The sequence below is a fragment of the Castor canadensis genome, chromosome 15, assembly GCF_047511655.1.
Source record: "Castor canadensis chromosome 15, mCasCan1.hap1v2, whole genome shotgun sequence".
Taxonomy (NCBI): domain Eukaryota; kingdom Metazoa; phylum Chordata; class Mammalia; order Rodentia; family Castoridae; genus Castor; species Castor canadensis.
In genome coordinates, this window is record NC_133400.1 from 99225979 (window position 1) to 99246917 (window position 20939).

The 20939-nt window shown below is 50.8% G+C and overlaps 1 protein-coding gene and 1 long non-coding RNA gene across 3 annotated transcripts; one reads left to right on the top strand and one right to left on the bottom strand.

The window, feature by feature from the left end:
• The first annotated feature begins 1315 nt into the window (after positions 1-1315).
• Positions 1316-4078, top strand: Irf2bp2 (interferon regulatory factor 2 binding protein 2). Of its 2 annotated transcripts, none has more exons than XM_020173368.2 (2): positions 1316-2406; positions 2969-4078. In XM_020173368.2, exons 1-2 carry the CDS (start codon positions 1398-1400, stop codon positions 3682-3684), a joined length of 1725 nt encoding a protein of 574 aa, XP_020028957.2. In that variant the 5' UTR covers positions 1316-1397; the 3' UTR covers positions 3685-4078. The 2 variants fall into 2 exon arrangements, with proteins under 2 accessions (XP_020028957.2, XP_020028956.2); XM_020173367.2 differs by having other exon boundaries at positions 1317-2454.
• Positions 4079-5951: 1873 nt separating this feature from the next.
• Positions 5952-10518, bottom strand: LOC141417564 (uncharacterized). Its single transcript, XR_012442209.1, has 2 exons — positions 10332-10518; positions 5952-10190 (listed from the first exon to the last, which is right to left on the bottom strand). It is a non-coding gene; the product is annotated as an uncharacterized lncRNA (long non-coding RNA).
• Positions 10519-20939: the final 10421 nt, after the last annotated feature.

Consider the following 20939-nt stretch of genomic DNA (forward strand, 5'->3'; position numbering starts at 1 on the left):
CCTGGAATGTGCACTCGCTCGGCGCGGCCCCAGGGCCCGCGGCGCCGGGCACGTCCGCGCCGAGCGTGCGCAGTGGCGGCGTCTCGCGCCCCACGTCACGCGCCCACCGCGCGAACCTACATAAGGCAGTAGAGTGGCGGCGCCAAGGACCCTGCTGGGTGCGCGGTGCTCCGCGTACTCCCTGGGAGAGCCAGTGGCCGGAGTTTGTGAAACTTCAAAGGGGCGGTGGCCATGTGTCCCTCTAGAGACAAATGCAGTGCAACGAACGCCGAGGGCGTGCGCAGGCGCCCAAGGTTAGGCCAAGTAGGACTCCTGCAAAAGCCCAAACTGAACCCCGCGAGACCTAAAAAATCCCCATCCCCAGGAGGCTGGCAGAAACCAAATGACAAAGTGGCCGTGCGCGTAGACAGTTTTAGCACGACTTAGTCCTTTTGGGACACCAGGAGGGGTGATCCTGGCAGGGTGGTCGATAGAGCCGCGGGGGGCCAGGCGGAGTGAAGCCGGGGCAACGCGAAAAGGCACACCTGCACCAGGTCCGCGACTGGACCGTGCTGGGCCCGGGTGAGCGGGCAGTGCGGGCAGTGCGGGCCCGCGGACGCGCTCGCTGGCTGGCGCTGCGGATCCGGCGTCCGAGACGCGCTCCTGCCCCGCGCGGGGGGCGGGGAGGGAAGAGGGAGGCGCGCGCGGAGGGCGGGCGGGCGCGCGCGCGCGCGCGAGGGGAGGGGAGGGGGCCGCGCAGGCGCCGTACGAGGCTGTCGAAGAATCAAGTCTGTAGAAGTGGAGCGGCCGCGGCAGCAGCAGCAGCAGCGACCTGGCGGCGGCGGAGCTAAGGCGGGCTGGGCGCTGACGCGGGCGCTGGAGAGCGGCGACGCCAGGAGCTGGGAGAGAGCGGCGGAGCTGCCCGCGGCGCGCGCAGCGCCCGAGCTCCACGCCGCCCCGCGCGGCATGCCCCGCCATTCGGGCTGAGCCTGCCCGGGCGGCCGCCCCCCGTCCCCCGCCCCCCCGGCCTCCCCGCCCCCCGCCCCGCTGTCCGCGCCGGCCGCCGCCGCGACCTGCTGCGCTCGCCCGCGCCCGCGCGGCCCGTCTTCGCCCCGGTCTGGAGGCCCGCCCCGGCCCCGGCCGAGCCAGCGCCACCGCGCACGCCGCGCCGCCCCGCCGCCCGCGGGGACCTGCTGCCGCGCCTCGCCGCGCGCCCGCCGCCCCTCGTGCATCGGGGGCGCCGCGCGGGCGCCGCGCCTTCGCGGGCTCTGCCGCCGCCGCCGCCGCCTCTGCGGCCGCCGCCGCCGCTGGTCGGGGAGACGCGGGGTTGGGGGGGCCGGCGGGCGCGCGGGGTGCCGGCGGGAGGCGGCGGCGCCCCCTCCTCCTGCTCCTCCTCCGGCGCCGCGGGCTCTTCGGATATGGCCGCGGCGGTGGCGGTGGCGGCCGCGTCCCGGCGGCAGTCATGCTACCTGTGTGACCTGCCCCGCATGCCCTGGGCCATGATCTGGGACTTCACCGAGCCCGTGTGCCGCGGCTGCGTCAACTACGAGGGCGCCGATCGCGTCGAGTTCGTCATCGAGACGGCGCGGCAGCTCAAGCGGGCGCACGGCTGCTTCCCGGAGGGCCGCTCCCCGCCCGGCGCCGCGGCGCCCGCCACTGCCAAGCCGCCGCCGCTGTCGGCCAAGGACCTCCTCCTGCAGCAGCAGCAGCAGCAGCAGCAGCAGCTCGGCCACGCCGGCCCCGAGGCGGCCCCGCGCGCGCCGCAGGCCCTGGAGCGCTACCCGCTGGCCGCCGCGGCGGAGCGGCCCCCGCGCCTCGGCTCCGACTTCGGTGGCCGCGCGGCCGCGGGCTTGGCCCAGACGCCGACGCCGCAGCCACCGCCCGTGAACGGCATCCTGGTGCCCAACGGCTTTTCCAAGCTGGAGGAGCCGCCGGAGCTGAACCGCCAGAGCCCGAATCCGCGGCGCGGCCACGCCGTGCCGCCCACGCTGGTGCCGCTCATGAACGGCTCGGCCGCGCCGCTGCCCGCCGCGCTCGGCCTCAGTGGCCGCGCCGCCGCCTCGCTGGCTGCCGTGTCCGGGGCCGCAGCCGCCGGCCTGGGCTCGGCGCAGCCCGCCGAGCTGGGCGCACATAAGCGGCCGGCGTCCGTGTCCAGCAGCGCGGGCGCGGAGCACGAGCCCCGCGAGGCGGCGGCCAAGGAGAAGCAGCCGCCGCCGCCCGCGCACCGGGGTCCGGCCGACAGCCTGTCGAGCGCGGCGGGCGCCGCCGAGCTGGGCGCCGAGGGCGCGGGCAAAGGCCGAGGGTCTGGAGACCAGGACTGGGTCAACAGGCCCAAGACCGTCCGCGACACGCTGCTGGCGCTGCACCAGCACGGCCACTCGGGGCCCTTCGAGAGCAAGTTCAAGAAGGAGCCGGCCCTGACTGCAGGCAGGTTGCTGGGGTTCGAGGCCAACGGGGCCAACGGGTCTAAAGCAGGTAGGGGCGGCTGTGGAGCGAGGGGTGCAGGGGCGCGGGGCGGGGGGCTTCCCGTGCACGGTTCTGCCCCAGCCCAGACCCAAACACCAACTTCCTGCTTCGCCCGAGGCGGCACCAGCGCTCGGTGGCACCGTGTTCCTGTGCTGAGGCAGCACAACAGCGATGAGTCAGACCGGCCTGATAGGCACCGGCCGGGGCTTTCCTTTCCCCGCACAGTCATGGACGGGAGCGCCAGGGCACCAGTCACCTTTTAACCTGGCGGGGACGACAGCGGCCGCTCGCCGCTGCGGGCGCGCACGTGCACCGCGGACCTCTTGGGGATTTGGTCCTGCGGGCCGAGCCCCTAACGGGAGTGCCCCGGGCGCCCGCAGACGCGTCTGAGTCTCTCGCGGGTGCGCTTTTGGAGAGGAGAGGAGAGGTTCGGTAGCGAGTTTTGCTTCCCGTCTGCAAAGAAAGGGCCTTTTCAGCGCGCTTTCACTTATCCCCTTTTCCCTTCGTTCCTTTGTTTTTTCAGTCGCTAGAACCGCGAGGAAAAGGAAGCCCTCTCCAGAACCGGAAGGTGAAGTCGGGCCCCCCAAGATCAATGGCGAGGCCCAGCCGTGGCTGTCCACCTCCACAGAAGGGCTCAAGCTCCCCATGACCCCCACGTCCTCTTTTGTGTCTCCACCACCTCCCACTGCCTCACCTCATTCCAACCGGACCACACCGCCTGAAGCGGCCCAGAATGGCCAGTCCCCCATGGCAGCCCTGATCTTAGTAGCAGACAATGCAGGGGGCAGTCACGCCTCGAAAGATGCCAACCAGGTCCACTCCACCACCAGGAGGAACAGCAGCAGCCCACCCTCTCCGTCCTCTATGAACCAAAGAAGGCTCGGCCCCCGGGAGGTGGGGGCCCAGGGCGCCGGCAGCACAGGAGGACTGGAGCCCGTGCACCCCGCCAGCCTCCCAGACTCCTCTCTGGCAGCCAGCGCCCCACTGTGCTGCACCCTCTGCCACGAGCGGCTGGAGGACACCCACTTTGTGCAGTGCCCATCGGTCCCTTCGCACAAGTTCTGCTTCCCTTGCTCCAGACAAAGCATCAAACAGCAAGGAGCTAGTGGAGAGGTCTATTGTCCCAGTGGGGAGAAATGCCCTCTGGTGGGCTCCAACGTCCCCTGGGCCTTCATGCAGGGGGAGATTGCAACCATCCTTGCTGGAGATGTGAAAGTGAAAAAGGAGAGAGACTCGTGACTTTCCAGTTTCAGAAAAACCCACTGATTTCCCCCAACTGAAACTGTTTGAATTGTATATATATCTCCATATATATATATATATATACATACATATATATATCCAAGACAAGGGAAATGTAGACTTCATAAACATGGCTGTATAATTTTGATTTTTTGAATACATTGTGTTTCTATATTTTTTTGACGACAAAAGGTATGTACTTATAAAGGCATTTTCTTCTTTTGTTAACGTTATTAGCATCTCTGCTTTATTACCCTGGTGACAGTTACCGTGCCATGTAGGCTGTGACTTGGCTGCTTTTAGAGCACTTGGCAAACATGCTTCTAGCTGTATTTGTATGCACTTATTTTAAAAAGAAAAAAAAAGCCAAATACATTTTCTGACATTGTAAGATTGCCTTACTGTCTGTTATTCCCTATGGCTGGCCCCTTTGTCAGGCTGGGGGCCAATTGGTGGAGAAGGAAAGGTGTGAAAGGGGCACTGTTGTCAAGTGGCTGTGCTTCTGGGAAGTCTCGCCAAGTTTACCCCAAATGTGACCTCTCGGAGGAGTAGGAAAGTAGGGTTCCAATGTGTCGTCTTCACAAAGTTCGGTTCTTGGAGTAAGGATTGCGAGACAATGCTGCTGAGAGGTTTCAGAATTGTGTGTTGGGGGGGGGAGGGGAAATTTTTTTTTTTTTTCCCAAGGCAAAGTTGACCACTGCTCACTGTCCCTGTGACCAGTTGTAAGTTACAGTGCTGCATGCGAGTTGGTTGCATAAGGAAAGATTCCTGAGTTACAGGGGCGCTGTGTGTGTAAGATGGCACGCAGAGCCCCTCCTCATCTGAACACCCCAGAACCCTGTCTGTTGCTTTAGTCTTTTCCTGTGAGAGTCGAGTTGCAAGGGAAGTTGCAGTGTAGGTGAACTTGGAGATTGTGGCACTGGTTTCGTTTCTGTTTTGTGTTTTGTTTTGTATCATTTACCTGTAGGGTCTTGCTGTTGATGCTGTGACCTACACCCGGTTCTAGTGAGTGCTAACTGTAGGATGGCACGGTGACAGTAAAGGTGCTGTGTTGCCAGTACTACCTGTGGGCATCGCTGCCAGCCGGAGTGGTGGAGGAAACCTGCAGTTTCCTTCTTGCATGTGATTGAAACACCAAGTGAATGATGCTGTTCTGGAAAACATGATAAACTAGTGAAAACTAGGGAAATTAAAGGTTTTACATGATAGGCCCCACCTCTCAAACTATTTCTAGAAGCCTTTTGTAAAGTAATTTCTTTTGATCACTATTTGCATTGGTGAAATGATCTTTTAAACCAATAAATCAGTTACTAGAGGTAGTTGTCTCACAATGATACTGGTTTTTCTTTGTGCTGTTAGGAGTTAACATCAGCAGGAACACTGTCCTGAGTCCTTATGTTCAGGTGTTTGTAACTTGGCCTCATAATTAGCCTGACTCATGGCTTCTAGGTCTACTGCGATTTGTGTGTACTGTTCGCAGCCTAGCTTCTGTCTTAATTGGGAAATATAGATTCATTACCAACTTTGGATTTTTTTTTTTAATTATGTGTTTGTCTTTTTTGTTTTTAATTGCTCAAAGTGTTTTTTAGTGGTCAAGTTACTAACACTTACATCAGATACTGTACCAAATGCAGCATTTTTTCCTAGTGTTTTTAATGAGTGCTGTGAGAATCCAGTCTCCAGTCGTTGTGGTATTACAGACAGACTTGCATGATTAGCCTGGTTGTTACACTTTTTGTTTTAATTGGAGTCGGTATGACTCAGATCAGACTGGTCTCTGTGAATGTACACATACAGACAAGTTTTACACACCCGTGAAGACATTTGTGAAGAACTCCACTATTATGGTCTGTTGTCAGTGTGTTTCTAGGCACTTTATTATAAACTGGAATTTGACCTCATAGATGTCACAACTTGATCAGTCATTTGACCTAATTTGTGGTGGCTGTCTGTATCTTTTGCAATCTTAACACAGATAAGCTCTCCAAAAAGATTAATAAAGAACCATCCTGCTGAATTGGAGAAGTCTGTGCAGCTGTGGTAAACACAACCCAAGTTTCTCCAAGCTGGCAGTGAAGGGGGCAGAATGTGAGTTGACTTTAAGGGCTGTATATCGAAGCGCCTGTCTTTTGGGGAGCCTTAGCCCAAGTGTGTTGATCTGGGTTCTTTTTCTGACATGCTCTCGGGTTAAAAAGTTAACACTGGGATGTGAGTGTGCTCTTGTGTTGTACCTGATGACAGTACAGAGATTTTCCACAGCTGGACAGAAATGTCAGAAAGCGACTTACTGTACATGGTCAGTATCAGATTTCACATCCTACTCTTTCAGCTGTGCTTATAATACTCAGAATTCTATTAGGGGATGGGGTGTTGAGGTTTTCCCTTTTTTGCTTTTAACGATTTATAGAGTTTAACAGATGCACTGTCTTTCATGTGGCCTCACGCTTAAAGTTAGGAAAACGTACACATGGTTTACAACTTTTGCTAATCACCTTTTCTTGGTCACCAAGTATTTTAAGCGTGCCACCTTTTAACCTTTATTTCTTTTTTTAAGTTGAAGGTGATACTTTTTTCTACATAAGATGAAACTCATGTCAACTGAAGTAAGTGTAATCTCAGATATCAACATTATTATATTTTAAAATCACGCTATGGAAATATCACCTGCCTTCTGTCATTTGTCAGACTTACAGTTCCTTTTTTTCCTTTTAACTTTTAGCATTAAATAAAAATAAAATTGGGAGCACTGAACATCTTCCGAGGCCTTTTTTAATTTTTAAAATAAGCTTAGGATGGCTGTTATGTTAATCACTAGTGGCAGTGTGACTAAAGGATGTGTGGGTTGGGGATGGAGTTCCACTGGAACTGCAGGAGAATAAGATAAAAGAAGCAAAAAGGCAACTGGTGGTAGAAAGAAGAAGGACTAGGCTCTGAGGAAAGGGCAGCTGGGTCGGACACAGATAAGAAAAGAGCTGAACAAAGTGCAGCTGAGAAGCGCTTGTTTATTTTCCTGTTGGCAGTAGAGCTGGCCCAACACTCTGCAGTCAGGGGTTGGGAGGAGATAGTGACGACACTGAAAAGACTGTCCAGACCTGGAGCTGCTCTTTGGGAGAAAACAGCCATCTTGGGCCGTAGGGAATGCACTGAAGACAAAGGAAGATAGAAAGGGGGAAAAAGTCGACCCTTGGGGAAGCTGTGGGAAGTGGGAGCTTTGTTGATACAAATAGACTGGAAAAGCTGAAAATACCAAGGGGCAGTCTAGAACTACTGTCTGCTGTCACATGTATGACATTCCCTGGGTGCCCAGCTCTCAATCAGTGGCATGGAAGGCTTCTCTATGGAAGGAAGTTGTGGAGGTTGCCGAGAAGTTTGAGGCTGGAATACACTCAGACTTGCTCTGTTTTGAACTACAGTGACAGTGAGTGTGGAGTTAAATCTGTTTTCATTAGGGTGGTCCCGTAACTTGGGGGTGCCCCTCACCATATGTTTTTAAATGATTTCTTCATTATTCGTAGCTTGCTTAATGTATTCAAGAAACTATTTTCAAAAAGTTACTGATTAAATGACATTTTTCATTTCGTAAATAAGCTAAACTTAATTCTTTTGCGGTTTCTAACTTTGAAATGCTAAATTTTATTTTCAGTGACATTGAAAATAGTATCGCTTAGAGAAGTCACATTTTTTAAAAATTTCAAGAGCTTCTCCTAAAGATAAACCTTAATGATATACATTCAGTTTTTAGTTAAAAAAACAAAAAACCAAAAAAACCCAGACTCTTTATGTGGCAGATGTCTTTGTTTATTCCCCAAAGGGAAGACAAAGTTAAAAGGAGGACTTGGAACCCTACTTTCAGTCCCTAGACTTTTAAGTCCTCCGGCACTCAAAGTTGTTTTGCACGTGATTTATAGATGGTTTTATTTGGTTAGCGAAGAGTGAAATGTTTGTCTTCCTGATTCCTAAGTGTGTGCGGGGAATCATTCAGGAAAATGTGTTGTGTGTAGGCCACCAGAACTCCCGAGTCACCCTGCTCTGCTTCCCTTTTGTCCGCAGGGAACGGTGTGAGGAGACACGCCTACCCTGGTCCCAGACCAAGGTGAGATGCTCCAGGGAATATGGATTTACCCACTTCATCCCTGGGGTGGTCCTAGGCAGGGACCTTAGGGAGTTGAGGTCCACTGGCCAGGCCCCTCATACAACAGCAGTGTTACAACTAAGTGAGAGCTCCCAGACCCTCAGTTGTCCAGAACCCTGCCGCTGTGTCTGTGGACAACCCGCCTCTTCCTCGCTATTTCTGAGGAATTTTTGAAAGATACAAAAATAGACTAGTAACTTGTAAATTACTCGCTAAGAGTCTGTAAGATGGAAAATGACTGGACTTGTGGATTTCTATTAGTCCCCAGATAAACTCATAGTCAGACATTCATACTACCCCCACTTATCAAAAAAGTAATTAATTCATGAGACTGGGGGTGTCAGTAGTAGAGTTGCTTACCTAGGATTCATGAATCCTGGGTTCAATCCCTAGCACCAAAAGGAAAAAAAAATTATACCTAGTCCTGACAGGTCTGCTACTTTGTTTTAGCCCATCAGTGTGTCACTCCCTCCCCATGTCATTCTAACTTTAACCTAAAACGCTTGATTTAAGACATCGGTCCATGGGCTGGGGGCGTGGCTCAAGTTGGTAGAGCATCTGCCTAACAGGCTCTGAGTTCAAACAGTACTACCACCACCACCAAAAAAAAGAGTGAAGACAACTTTCCTCTGATTTGTTAATTTGAAGTTTTTTTTTAAAGGTTTTAGATGATAAGATCTAGATTTCACTAGTTTTATCACATAATAGTGGGTGCTGCATGGAACTGAGCAACATAAAAATCTACATACCCACAGAAAAGGTATTCTGGGACAAAAAGTAACTATCATAGGCGTGTCTTCATTTAGAATCAATTAGCCCTTGTATCTTAAAAACTTGTTTTGAACCTGAAAAACAATTGGGTAAGATTTCTTGTTGCAACTCTTATTTAGAACAGTATACAAGTGGGTTCTTCTATAATACCATCTTAAGTATGCCTCTGAAAGAATGGTCCTTTACAATTCACCCCAGCTTAAAATCGTAGAATAACAAGTCTCCAGTGCAAGAACAATTTATCACAAGATCAGCCACGGAAAGCCTCTAGGAGATGTTTTTCCCCTAGCTCAGACAAGATCTGGAGACCAAACTCTAGGATTCCTAGTTTGAATTGAGCAGCTAGGCACTGGAGGCTGGCCTCCATGGAATGGGCTGTAGAGTCAGTTTGCATAATTAAAGAGCTCTTTGAAGCCCTGGATGCTAAGATAAGACATCCTGTATAGAGGAGTAAATCACATTTGAATATTTCTAGATATAGCTTACATTTTGGGGGAAATGAACTATGTTACTTACCTGTAAATCACTAAACCACTCTTACTTAGCAATTAGTATTTCTGAGTGTATCTTCAGCCCGAGTTAATTGTTCAGACGCCCATTAGGAGGCAGACATCAAGCAGGAGTCATGTTTTGCTCGTGCAGGTTACATCCAGCAGATAAAAATTCAGGTCATTGCAAATTTTTCTGCCATTCAGAAAACAGTCCAAATAGAATGTCTGCAACAGTATGTGGCTATTTATGTCTCCAGGAAAACAAAACCTAAAAACAGCATTTCAACAAAGCTAAGGGCCTTGATTTATGGTAATGTGTGGAAAGAGTTTAAAAGTGAACCTCCAATGACCTTTACCTACTCTGATCCTGCTTTTTTCAATATTCCCACACTAAGAGTTGTGCAGAAATCTGATGTGTAGGAGTAAGCACCGGGAGGGAGTAAGTCTGCGCTGTGCACACGACACACGGCCCGGGCTTGGCCTGCCACGGTATGGACTAACTAGGCTGCACGTGCCAGCTTCAAACACCGGAAAAGGCTGTTGGGGGCCTTCATCCAGGCCCAACCCGCTACCCCCATTTTGTTACTTGGGCTGCAAACAGCAATTCAATTAGCCATTTGGGTGATAAAAGATAAAGATTTATTGTGCCCCATATACAATTGAAATCAGAATTTCACAGGAGGGTCACAGTCATTAGAGGAGTTTTGGAATATACTATTCCCCTAATGAGCACCAGATGGGCGGTCGCCTGATTAACACCTACAAGCGGGAGCCTCGCTCCAGGCTCGCTCTCAGCAGCGCCCCCGCCCTCCAGGTCGCAGGCAAAGGCACCGCGGGAAGGTCAGGCCTCTTGGCCAAGGGCACACATCAAGGGTTCGGGGCGTCTTGGTTTCCGTCCAGGGGTTTGGAAAGTACAGTTCAGGCTAGAGCATCACACGGAGTCTTCCTAGAACGTACATCCGGACCCACAGCAGGGTTCTGACCCAGGAACGCCGTCCGAGCGCTTTCGCACAATGGGCTCCTTGTGCCCGGTGCGCCACGGCCACGCATCAAAGGGGCCGCCGCGCACCGCACCTGCGCACCGATCACGACCCAGGGGACACCGCGGGCTGGGCAAAATGGTCACACTGTGGCTTTTCCTTTCTTTTTTTAACTTTGTATCGTTCGGGGGGGCTTTTTTTTTTTTTTTTTTAAAGGAAGAAAGCCAGCGCTGTTTATTGGAAGGGAAGTTAGGGGGTTGACTCCCTTACCCTCCAGCTGCCGCCCACGGAGCTCCCGCCGCGCCAGGGCTCTGCATTCCAGAACTTTCCCGCGGCCGGGACTCTGCGCACGTGGAGCTGCGCGCCGGGAGCCAGGCGGGCCGGAAACGGGAAACGGAGAGCGCGCGCGCCCCGCCCACCTCACGGAGCCACGCCCACCCCGCGGGGCCACGCCCACCCCGAGCCAGCTGCCGCGCTATAATTAGCGGGGCTGCGGCCTGGCGCTGGCGCCCGGGGCAGGAATGCGCGCGCGCCCGTCCGCTCGCCTGTCGCGCTCCCCGGCGGACCGCACGGGCGGCACCAAATAAAGTCAAGGGCCTGACTCCCGCGGGGGCGCGGGCGGCGGCGCCCCGGGACCCCGAAAGATGACACGCGCGTCTGCCGCGGCCCCGCTGCGCATCGGGTCCCTGACGCGCGCCAGCCGGTGCCGGGTGGATTTGCTAAGTTGGAGATGGCGCATGACAAGAGGTGCCCCAAATGTCACTCCCCTTTTGGAAATCATGATGCCGCTTTTTTTTTTTTTTTTTTAAAGGCTGCAGCTATAATAAGCCAAATGTTCCATCCATGCTGGTGGAGTAAACACGCATGCTTAACAGGCATCTGTGTTAGCAGAAATCACACCATGGTAATAAAAGTGTATTTATGGAGCGCCCCTCAGGGCAAGCCCACTCGGGGCTACCAAGTCAAATAAACCACCGACTGCTCACCAGAGAGTTGACTTCCTATGGGAAAACTTTAAACTACAAAGAAATGCTTTTCTCTGTTCACAGTACTATTGAGCAGACTAACTTCTATTATTATTCAATTTAACACTCTGCAATAATATCTCAAAAAAAAAAAGCCTGGTCCCATGTTTTGAAAAAAACAATGGCGTGATGCAGCCTTGGAGTCGAGCATGTCATGTGGATCGGAATTAGCCGGGACTTCACTGAGGCTCGTGCCATGGCGTAAACATTTTAGTCCTGCTTTCAGCTGGGATTCGGATGGGGGCCGAAGAATTCTACGTGTCTCAATACCTACCCACAACCCTGCCCTAAGACTTCCTCCACTAACACGTTTTTCCTTCCTGAAAATCGGCATAAAATTCACTTTAGAAGTTTATGATGCAAATCATAAACAATAGGCCACTGCTGGAGTATTTTACCCAGGGCTCTGGACACGTTTTGTGGCACAAACGCCGTCCTGGGGACACACCATGCTCTTCCCCTGTGGCTGTGTCTTGGCTGGGAGAGACAACTGTGCTGAGAGGTGCAAGCCCAAGGTCTCAGGAAAACCTACCCACGCTGCCTGTGCCAGGCGTGACTGGCTGCACACAACGCAGGAATCAAGGGAGGAAACCTTCACACGTTTGGGGGGCCTTGTGGCCATTTCAGGTCGTTCGATTCACCTGTGTGTCTGTCAGTGATTAAGACAGAACAAAACACAACAAAACAACAGGTACTCACCTCAGTAGGGCCTAAGAAATCAAACTGGGTAATTTCCATTGTATCAAGGCGACCTGAGAAAGCACGGTGTGGGACACAGGGCATCACCAGGGAGTTGGGTGATTTGCATGGGTAACACCAAATGTGGGCTCTCCATTACCTGAAAGGGGGTAACAGCAAGCTGCTTTGAAACACTGGAGGGAAGGGCGCCCCCTGCTGGCGTTGTCTAGAGACCAGAGTCCTGCTCCCAGGCCTCCCACTGGGCGGGTCAGAGGATTTTGTTCCTTGGGTGTCTACCCAAAGCATGCGCCAAGTTATCGCCACCTGGAGGGATGTATGGTTTTACTGGAAATGAAATTAAAAAGCAGCCCACAAATAATGGGTATGAATATTTTCCTTGAAACACTCTGTTGCAGTTTACAGACTGGTAGTCCTACCTTTAAACCACCAAGTCGGTTGACCTTGGTCCATTTATGTCTTTAAAAGCAAGGATGGCATTTGGTAGCTGCGGGACTGAGGCTATGTTTAAAGTATATTGTAATTTTTGAAGAGTAATTACATTTTTTTGGTGGTACTGGGGTTTCAACTGAGACACTTCCTAGGCAGGCACTCTACCAAAATGCTATCAAGCCTTAGTGCTTTTTCAGATAGGGTCTTGCATTTTTACCCAGGGCTATCCTCAGACCTCCATCCTCCTACCTATGTCTCTGGGATCACAGGTGCGTGGCACCATGCCCTGCTAAAATTTAAGTTAATAATGAATCAGTAAAAATGGAGAGTGGTGAAAAAAGACCTCAGTAAAAATGTCATTTTTGTAAAAAATCATTTCATTTTCTTACAAATCGCACTTCTCTGCCTTGGAGCCAATGGATTCATTAGTAACTCTTCAAAGGTTAGGAGGAGTTGATTGCACTGAATCTGTAGCATGGGAAGGGTTTATCCAAGGTCTCAGCGACGACTACCAGACCGATCCTCGGTTGTTTCACCTGGGCTGTTTGCTGAGGGCTGTTTGACTCTGGTGGGATGAGGCTGACACTCTTCATGAACACCACGAATCCTAAATGCTGCAGAAGGAAGAGAAGGCATGTGTTCGAGCTGAGGTGGAGAGGAAACACAATATGGAGACCAACATCCAGTCACACCACTCATTCTTCCCCCTGTGGTTCACCGTCTTTCACTCCACACACCCGCCTCGTGGTGAAGGGTGCAAATGGAGTCAGATGCATAAGCTCAACCTCACGTCCATTTCTTTCTTACCTTAGTGTTTTGTCTTGGAATCTCAGTTGAATTGTCTGCGAATGGGTTAACCTAGTCCTTACCTTGTGGATTTGTCCAGGTAATTAACTGACAAAGATCAGTAGCACGCAGTCCGCGATGTCTGGCACACACTAAGTGATCGGAGTATTGGAGTAGATCACCTGCAGGAATGGGCCGACAGCTGGAGTCAGGCCTATAGAAAGAGTGTCTTCTGTTTGCTTCCAGAAACCCCTTTCTTCATCTTGTCACTCTCTGGCTGTCCCTTTTCAGCCTCCTGGGGCTCCTTCCTCAGTCAGCCTCTCCTCCCTGTGCACACTTCTGCCCTGGTCATCTCGGCCAGCGTCAGGGTGTACAGTAAGATGTAAGTGCTGACTCCCAAGGTATCTCTAGCCTTCAGTGCCCAGCTACCCACTGAGCACTGCACTTTAAAACCACTTGGCACCTCAAACTTAGGAGAATATATCCAAAACTGAGCTTCTGGTCTCCCCCAGATTTCCTTCTTACTCAATGTCAAGTCCATCTTGCTCGAGCCATAGACCTTGCAGTGGTCTTTGACCTAGGTTTTTCTCACACCCCCCACCATCCAGTCAACCGATCAGCAAGTTCTCATGGCTCCATCTTCAGAATAGATTCTGGATCTGGCTACATCTAACTACCCAACTGAAGCCACGCCATCTCTTGTCCAGACTACTGCAGAAGCTTCCTAACGGTTCCTCCAGTTTCTGCCTTTATCCTCTGCAGTGTACTGTCAAGTTCAGCAGCCAGATAAACCTTAAAAATATTGGTCTTGTTTCTCCTTTGGTCAGATTCCTCCAGTGCCTTTCTGTCCCCTGAAGACTCAGTGCAGTCATTACAGTGGCCTGCAAGACCACCTCCCTCCTGGCACGTCCTACTCTTGCTCATTCCATTTCAGTCTCACTGCTGTCCTTGCGTCCTCCCGATCTCTGCCCCGGGGCCTTTGCATTTGCTCTTTGCTTCAAATGCTCTTCCCCCAGATGTCTGTGCATTAGTCTGTTTTCCATTGCTCTTAAAAAAATACCCAAAGTACTTCATGAAGAAAAGAGGTTTATTTAGCTCATAGTTTTGGAAGCTAGCAATCCAAGATCAGCAGCCTCACCAGTTTATGAGGTCTGTCTCTTTAGTATCACAGTGCATGACAGCTGGAGCACATGTGAGACGGAAATCAGCAGTGACACGGGATGCTAGAAAGGGACTTGGGCCAGGCCCTTTATAACAATTTGCTCTTATGAGAAAAACCAACATACTGCTGGGCACAAGTGGCTCACACCTGTAATCCTAGCTTCTAGGAAGGCAGAGATCAGGAGATCATGATTTGAAGCCAGCCCAGGAAAATAGTTCACGAGATCCTATCTTGAGAAAACCCAACACAAAAAAGGGCTGGTGGAGTGGCGCAAATGGTAGAGCTCCTGCCTAGCAAGCGTGAGGTTCTGAGTTCAAATTCCACTACTACCAAAAGAAAAAAAAAACCAACTCACTCCAAGAAACGAGCATCCATATGGCCCTATCTCTTACAGGTCCCACTGCCTCCCACAGCACCACACTGGGATCAAGCTTCCCACACACAAACCCTTGGGGGACACACTTGATGCATATCCCAACCACAGCAGTGTGCAAAGCTTCTTCCCTCGCTCTTTCAGCTCTGTACACCAATGTCCTCCTTCAGCGAGGTCTTCCGTCACATCCTATTGCTGCTAGAACAAATCAGCACAAACTTGGCATCTCACAGCAACACAGAATTATTATCTTACTGTACTGAATGTCAACTGGGTGTGACGAACCAAGCATAAGAATCTACAGATGCTGCCCACCAGGAAAGAGGGACCACACTGATGGACTCAGACCAAGAAAGTCCAGGAGAAGCAATCGAGGGAATATACCAAGTAACCACACCAGAGACCAATCAGAGGGTGATGTTTCTCGAGACGCCATTACGGGACAGGAGTTGGGGAGGGCTCAGCCGAAGAAGGAGGAAGCCAGGCTCTCATGGGGGGAGACACTTAGCCCTCAGTAGTCGTAGGACTGAGTCCCTGTCACTATGCCACAGGTGGGCGATCACGGTAATCCATCACTCTGGTCTGCCTCCTCTGGCATGGAGGAGGGAGAAGGCAGCAGACAGAGGAGGTGGAAAAAGACTCACCTGACACTCCCCAGGTGGCTGTGGAGCAGCGCTGTGGTTAATGGGTGCTACTGTCTTCACATCCTGGGTCCCCTATAGCATAGTCCTGTGGCCTGGGATAAGTTCTTCTATGTCTCCAAACGTCAGCCTCCTATCCGTGGAATGGGTAAAACAATACAATTCATTTCTTAAGCTCCTTGTGAAGGTTGAGTAAGGTAAGGTGTAAAGTCTTCTTGGGACTATGACATCACAAATGCGGGGTCTTGTTGTTTACTCCAAAGCAGGAAGCATCAGCAAGCTGTTGGGTGACTTTGCTCACCTGCTCTCTCCCTCACATAGCACCAGCCCTTGGGTCTTCCCTGGGTCCTCTGTGGACAGGACCCTCTGATAGTCCTACTTTCAACACCTTCTGCCCCTCCTCCTTCCAACTTCAGCATCCCTTATCCAGGCTCTTCCCCCTCCCCTCCCCATGGTAATAGATTTCCAGCCCTCTGTCCTCTCTCCTGCCCTGTGAACTCCTCCTGTTTTGCAAGTCTGTGGGACTCTGCCACACCCAGGCTTTTGCCAGCCCGGCTGTAGGTGCTCTGGTCCCTTTTTGGCTCAGGGAAGAGAAGGAACATCTTGCAGCCAGAGAGTTTGCTTTGGAGAAATCTAAGGATGCTCTTATTTAACTGACCCTGTGCAGCAAGGTCAACCTTGGCAGGGCTGGTGGCCCTTCCTTTTTGTCCCCATGGGAAGGGCATAGAGACAAAGAAGTCTGAATCCAGGAACAGAAAAGGGCTGGCTCCTTACAGCACAGGTAGAGAGGAACTCCTAACACCTCCTTTATAGAACTGCCAGCAGGAGAGCACACCCTAAACCTGAAAGTAACATGAAAGTGCTGACTTTTATTATTTCACTCGGGGTTTTCCACCCATGGCAGTTTATTTTAGGGATGATGTTAGGACTCACTTCCCCTTACCTATAATTTACAAAAATGTCAAGACTGACACCCAAATCTGCACAACTCCCTTGTGCTCTTCCCTGAACATCTGTAAAATATTTAATCAAGGCTCTTCCAAATTCTAGGCTTGCCCTAAGGATGCAGGCTTTCCGGGCTCTCTGCAGTTATAAGTTGCTGGGTCACATTTCTACTTGGCCTTGCAGAAACGTTTTGTCTGGGTTTGCCATGAGGTCCACAGTGGGATCCAGGAGGCCAAAGGTGCCAGGAAGGCAATGGATCTTCCTCTTTACAAGGCTGGGAGACCCTGCCAGGTTAGCTACCCTTCACTTTTGTCCTCAGGGGAAGGCCACAGAGGCAAAGAAGTAGGCATATAAAAACAGAAAAGGACTGGCTCCTTTGAGCATATCCAAGAAAAGTCAGGAATTTGTGTTAGGTGGGGAAATCTATGAAAATGAGTCCTGTTTCACGTGGGATTCTCAACACAGGAGCTACTGCCTACCTGCTTCATTTTCCTTGAGCCCATAATAAGTATGTTTATAGGATGCCACGGAGGCACTGGAAAGATGGTCACTCTGCCGTGAAGGAAGAAATAGGGGTGGGTGTATAGAGGAAGAGGCGTTAGACCTCCTCTGCCCTGGGTTCCTGGGTTTCACTGTGAAAGTTCACAGTCAGCCAGGTTCCCAGACCAATCCAGGCATTAAGAGGGACTGTGACTGCTTTACCCAGTCCCAGAATTATCCGGAACCACTGAGTTCCCATGTGGCTCCCCAAGTCACAAACCAGCCCCAGGACCATTGCTTGGAAAGCTTCTAGATGGCTCCATAGCCCCTAGATCACACCCTCTCTTACCCACATCGGTCCAGCCCATGATGCTGGGCTCTGCCTTGGCCCTGCCAAAATGCTGCCTGACTGCCCTACCCCAGGCTCCTTGTAGAACTGGAGAGCCCAGTGAAGCCCAGTCAAATGGTGCTTCCTGGTGGGTTTCTTCCCCACTATCTTGAAGGGGATGACTTTCTACTCTGCCTTTCCTGTTACCATGCTGACTCTGCTACCTCATTCTGGGCTCCATAGTACCAACTACTTTCTGGTCTGCGCCTGAGACTCTTGGTGCCTACAGATAGCTGTAACTCATTCCCACAACTGCCTCCCAAACCAAACTTTGCCACCAAATCAGTTCAACTAGTGCCTGTCCCATCCCAATGAACAAGTCTGATACCACTCCCTTTGGGTTCTATGAGAAACAGAACCAATAGGATATAAACATATAGAGAGATTTATTATCAGGGATTAACACACAGTTGTGTTTGGGGTCTGGTAAGTCCTAAATCCATCCAGCTGGTTGGCATGCTGGGCTTTTATTAAGGAGTTAATGTCTTAGTCTTGACTCTGAAATCTTCAGGTTGGAAATTCAGGTAGGGTTTCTATGTTGTAAGCATGAGGCCCAATTCCTTCTTCTTCAGGAAGTCTGACTCTTTGCTCTGAAGACCTTCAACTGACTGAACAAGGCCCATCCTCATTATGTTTTACTCAAAGTCTACTGATTTAAATATTAGTGTTTGATATTAATATTAGTGACATCTTAAAAAAAACTTCATGAAAATACATAGACTGCAATGTGACCCATCATGGCCACTTTTCAAGTTTGCTTTCTTCTTCCCTTGGCCTCCCAGACCACATTGCCTCCCTCTTTCAGTTATTGGTGCCTCTAAATCAAAGTTATGGACTATCTTACTGAGTAGAGTTCTCCCTCAAGGGAACTTACTGACCCTTGGATCTGAAAGGACCACAGGCAGGCAGGCTTCTTGCCTCACCCTCTCTGGGCTTCACTTCATCTCTCTGGCTCTTTTGGCTCTGCCTTCCCTGCGTTGCCTTTATCTTCAGGCAGCTTCCCTGTGATTTCCAGATGGTGACACAAGAATCCATGAGGAAAGAAAGCAGAGCATTCTTCCAGAATGGGGGAAAGAGAGCCCTAAACTTCTCTCTGATTGGCTAGGTCCTGACACCATACTCTGCTCTGATTGGCTTAGGTATTCCCATGCCTTAACCAATCGCAGAACAAGGAGATGGGATTGATCCGACGGGCATCTACTTAGTAGTGTCCCCCTGGGACCCAAGTAGGATCAATCCTGCCTAAGTAAGTGCTGGTGCCTTAATGAAGGGTGGGCTGGGGGCTGGGAGATAGCGTAGGGCTCCACATCAGCCTTTGAAGCAGAGCTCTGCACTACCCAAATTCAGCGTGTACTGGCACACCCAGTACAGCAACCTATGGCACCTGCTGGGGTGTCTGGCCCCGGGCTATGAGGTCACAGACATCAGTCCTGATCCCCAGAGAGAGGACAATGGCCTGGAAGGAGGAGACTTTCTGACTGAGTGTCAAAGCAGTGAGTCCTCTGGAGGGACTGTGTGGTGGTCTGGGACAGGTTGGAGCTCAGTCCAGACTTCCTCTTCCGGATCTGCTTGCCCTCCTTCTGCCACTCAGAGTGGGAGAATGATCTTCTGCAGGACTGAATTCAGAGCAGCTGGCTTCACCACTGCAGGATTGGGGAAGGCACCGGGAGCCACTCGAAGCCCCAGAGAGTGACTCACGCGGTCCTGATTAGAGTGGCTTGGCAGAGACAACGAATGAAGGAGGGAGGTTCTTGGAGCCGTGTTGGGGCAGCCCAAAGGAGGAGACTGTCTCTGAGATTGTGATCTCAAGTAGCAGGACTCATATCTTAGCAAGCTGGAAATTGCTCCTCCACCCTCCCTGTCAACACATCTTCCTCTTTTCCGCTCTGCCAGAACAATCTTAGACACACACCTGCCACATGGAATGTCAGGGGAAGGAGGATGGGCACCTTTGCCAAAAAGAACATGGATTCCTGTGCACAAGTGCTCTCACACGAGGCATGCACACGTTGGCATGGTGGTTCCCCTCAGCCACTGGACAGTCAGGACCTTCCACTCTCTGAGCAGACACATGGGACCCCAGGAAGACGATAAAGGAAAAAATCCATAGAGCTGTTCTAGTGCCTGAGGATCATTCCAGGTCAGGAAACTGGTATTTGGGGACAAAACATTGCTGGAATTAAGCAGGGGTACTGCTGTGCAAGCAGTCACGTAACTAAACCATGCAAGAGAGAGCTGGTCCTCCTGAGGACTATGAAATGCCTGCGTTTCCCAAGGCTTTGTGGTCCCTCTGAGGTCATGCACCCTCCCAATGGTGGCAAGAATCCTTTTATAGAACAGAACACCAAGGGAAAGGCTAGAGGGTGGCTCAAGTGGTAGACCCCATCTTCTTCTTAAGGTTTTTTTCATTGTTTGAGAGTGACTTCTTTTTGGTCCCGCCAGCACAGGAAACATTTGAAATGTGCCATGCAGCGGGTTCTAGACATCACCACCGCTTTTCTTATGGGCTGGTTTACCCTCATTCTTCATGCTTAGTTCGCTAATGAAGGAGTCACGTGTTACTGTTGTCTTTATCCTCCCGGTTTAATCAGGAAAACGAGCCAGAAGAGCTGAAATGATTAGCTTGGGATCGTTAGAAGAGGAAAGAATTTATATTCATAGGGACTGCATTTCTAGTCCATTGATTAGGCAATTTTGCTTTTATGAATCAATTGTGGTGATTGCTATGCTGAGTAAGACGTGGAATTGCTATCACAAGGAAAACGTAAATTATTAGCCTTCAAATACAGACTACCTTTGTGTGGACCCAAATAGTCAATGAAATAGTTCTATTTCCTGATTTGCATTTAGGTTTTCTTAAGGTGCATGGACAAAGCTTCCTCAGTTTCCCTGGTTACACAGCAGCGTGAGACCACAATCCAGTGTCCCGACATGTGGCACTGTTGTTCAACTTGCACCGAGAGCCCTGGGACAGGTGCCGGTTAGGGTTCAAAGTCAGCACCTTGTGCTTCAGGGGAAATATCAATGACCACAGATTTCTGACTCTGAAGCCCCCAGCCCGAAGGCAAGGTGACTTTCAGAAACATGGATAAACACCTTTGGAGACCCTAATAACAAATGTACCAGCAATTTCATCTCTTATTAATGTGTTAGGTTTTTTTCCTTAGGATGTGTAGAGGTCATTTCATAAATTACACATTCCACACTGATTAATCTCTGTGGATTACCTCTTGCTATGCTGAAAATAATAATGTCCAGTAATTGCAATTAATAATCAGGGAACTTTTTTCATGAGAGGATGTTTTGAAAGCCAAATAATAACTTTTAAGAGAATACCAGAAGATTGCACAGAAGCTTAGAGACAGAACAGAGGAGCACACAGCGATTGTTACAGTGATTTCAGGATGGAGACATTGGGAGCTGGGGTTTAGAAGTAGGTATTTGGCTCAGATACTAGGGGATTTTAAGGATTCTAAATACCAGATGTTTCATGAATTTATTTGACAAACATTTACGGCATGCACTCTACATGTGAGCCACCAGGGGTTTCAGATCGTTATTATTTTTTAAGACTCGGCAGTCTATAACCTACAGAAAAAGGACTGGATGACAGAGCGAGAGGTTCAATGAACATGAAGGAAGAGGAGCAAGAGAAATAGAAGGAAAACACGGAAAAGAACATAACAGCCACAGCCGAGGTGAAGAAAAATCTCCACAATAAGTTGTAATTCTTCCCACGTAAAATACATACAATAATTCTGGACTAAAACTTTGCCCAATCTCACTCATCTAGTTTGATCAGTCAGCCATGAGCCCAAGTATGGTACATGATTTCTGCAAGTTCTTCCCCCTGGCAGGTACTGGGAGAAACATGAGATAAGAATCAGAACTTAGAATCTACTTGGAAATTTGGGTGAATGTTCGGTGAATTGTAGATCCAATCTAAAACA

Bases quoted from the DNA above. Each gene is read 5' to 3' on its own strand.
- Irf2bp2 (XM_020173367.2), top strand. From the start codon at position 1,398: ATGGCCGCGGCGGTGGCGGTGGCGGCCGCGTCCCGGCGGCAGTCATGC. The intron at 2,455-2,968 runs GTAGGGGCGGCT...TTGTTTTTTCAG, and splicing joins GGCCAACGGGTCTAAAGCAG to TCGCTAGAACCGCGAGGAAA.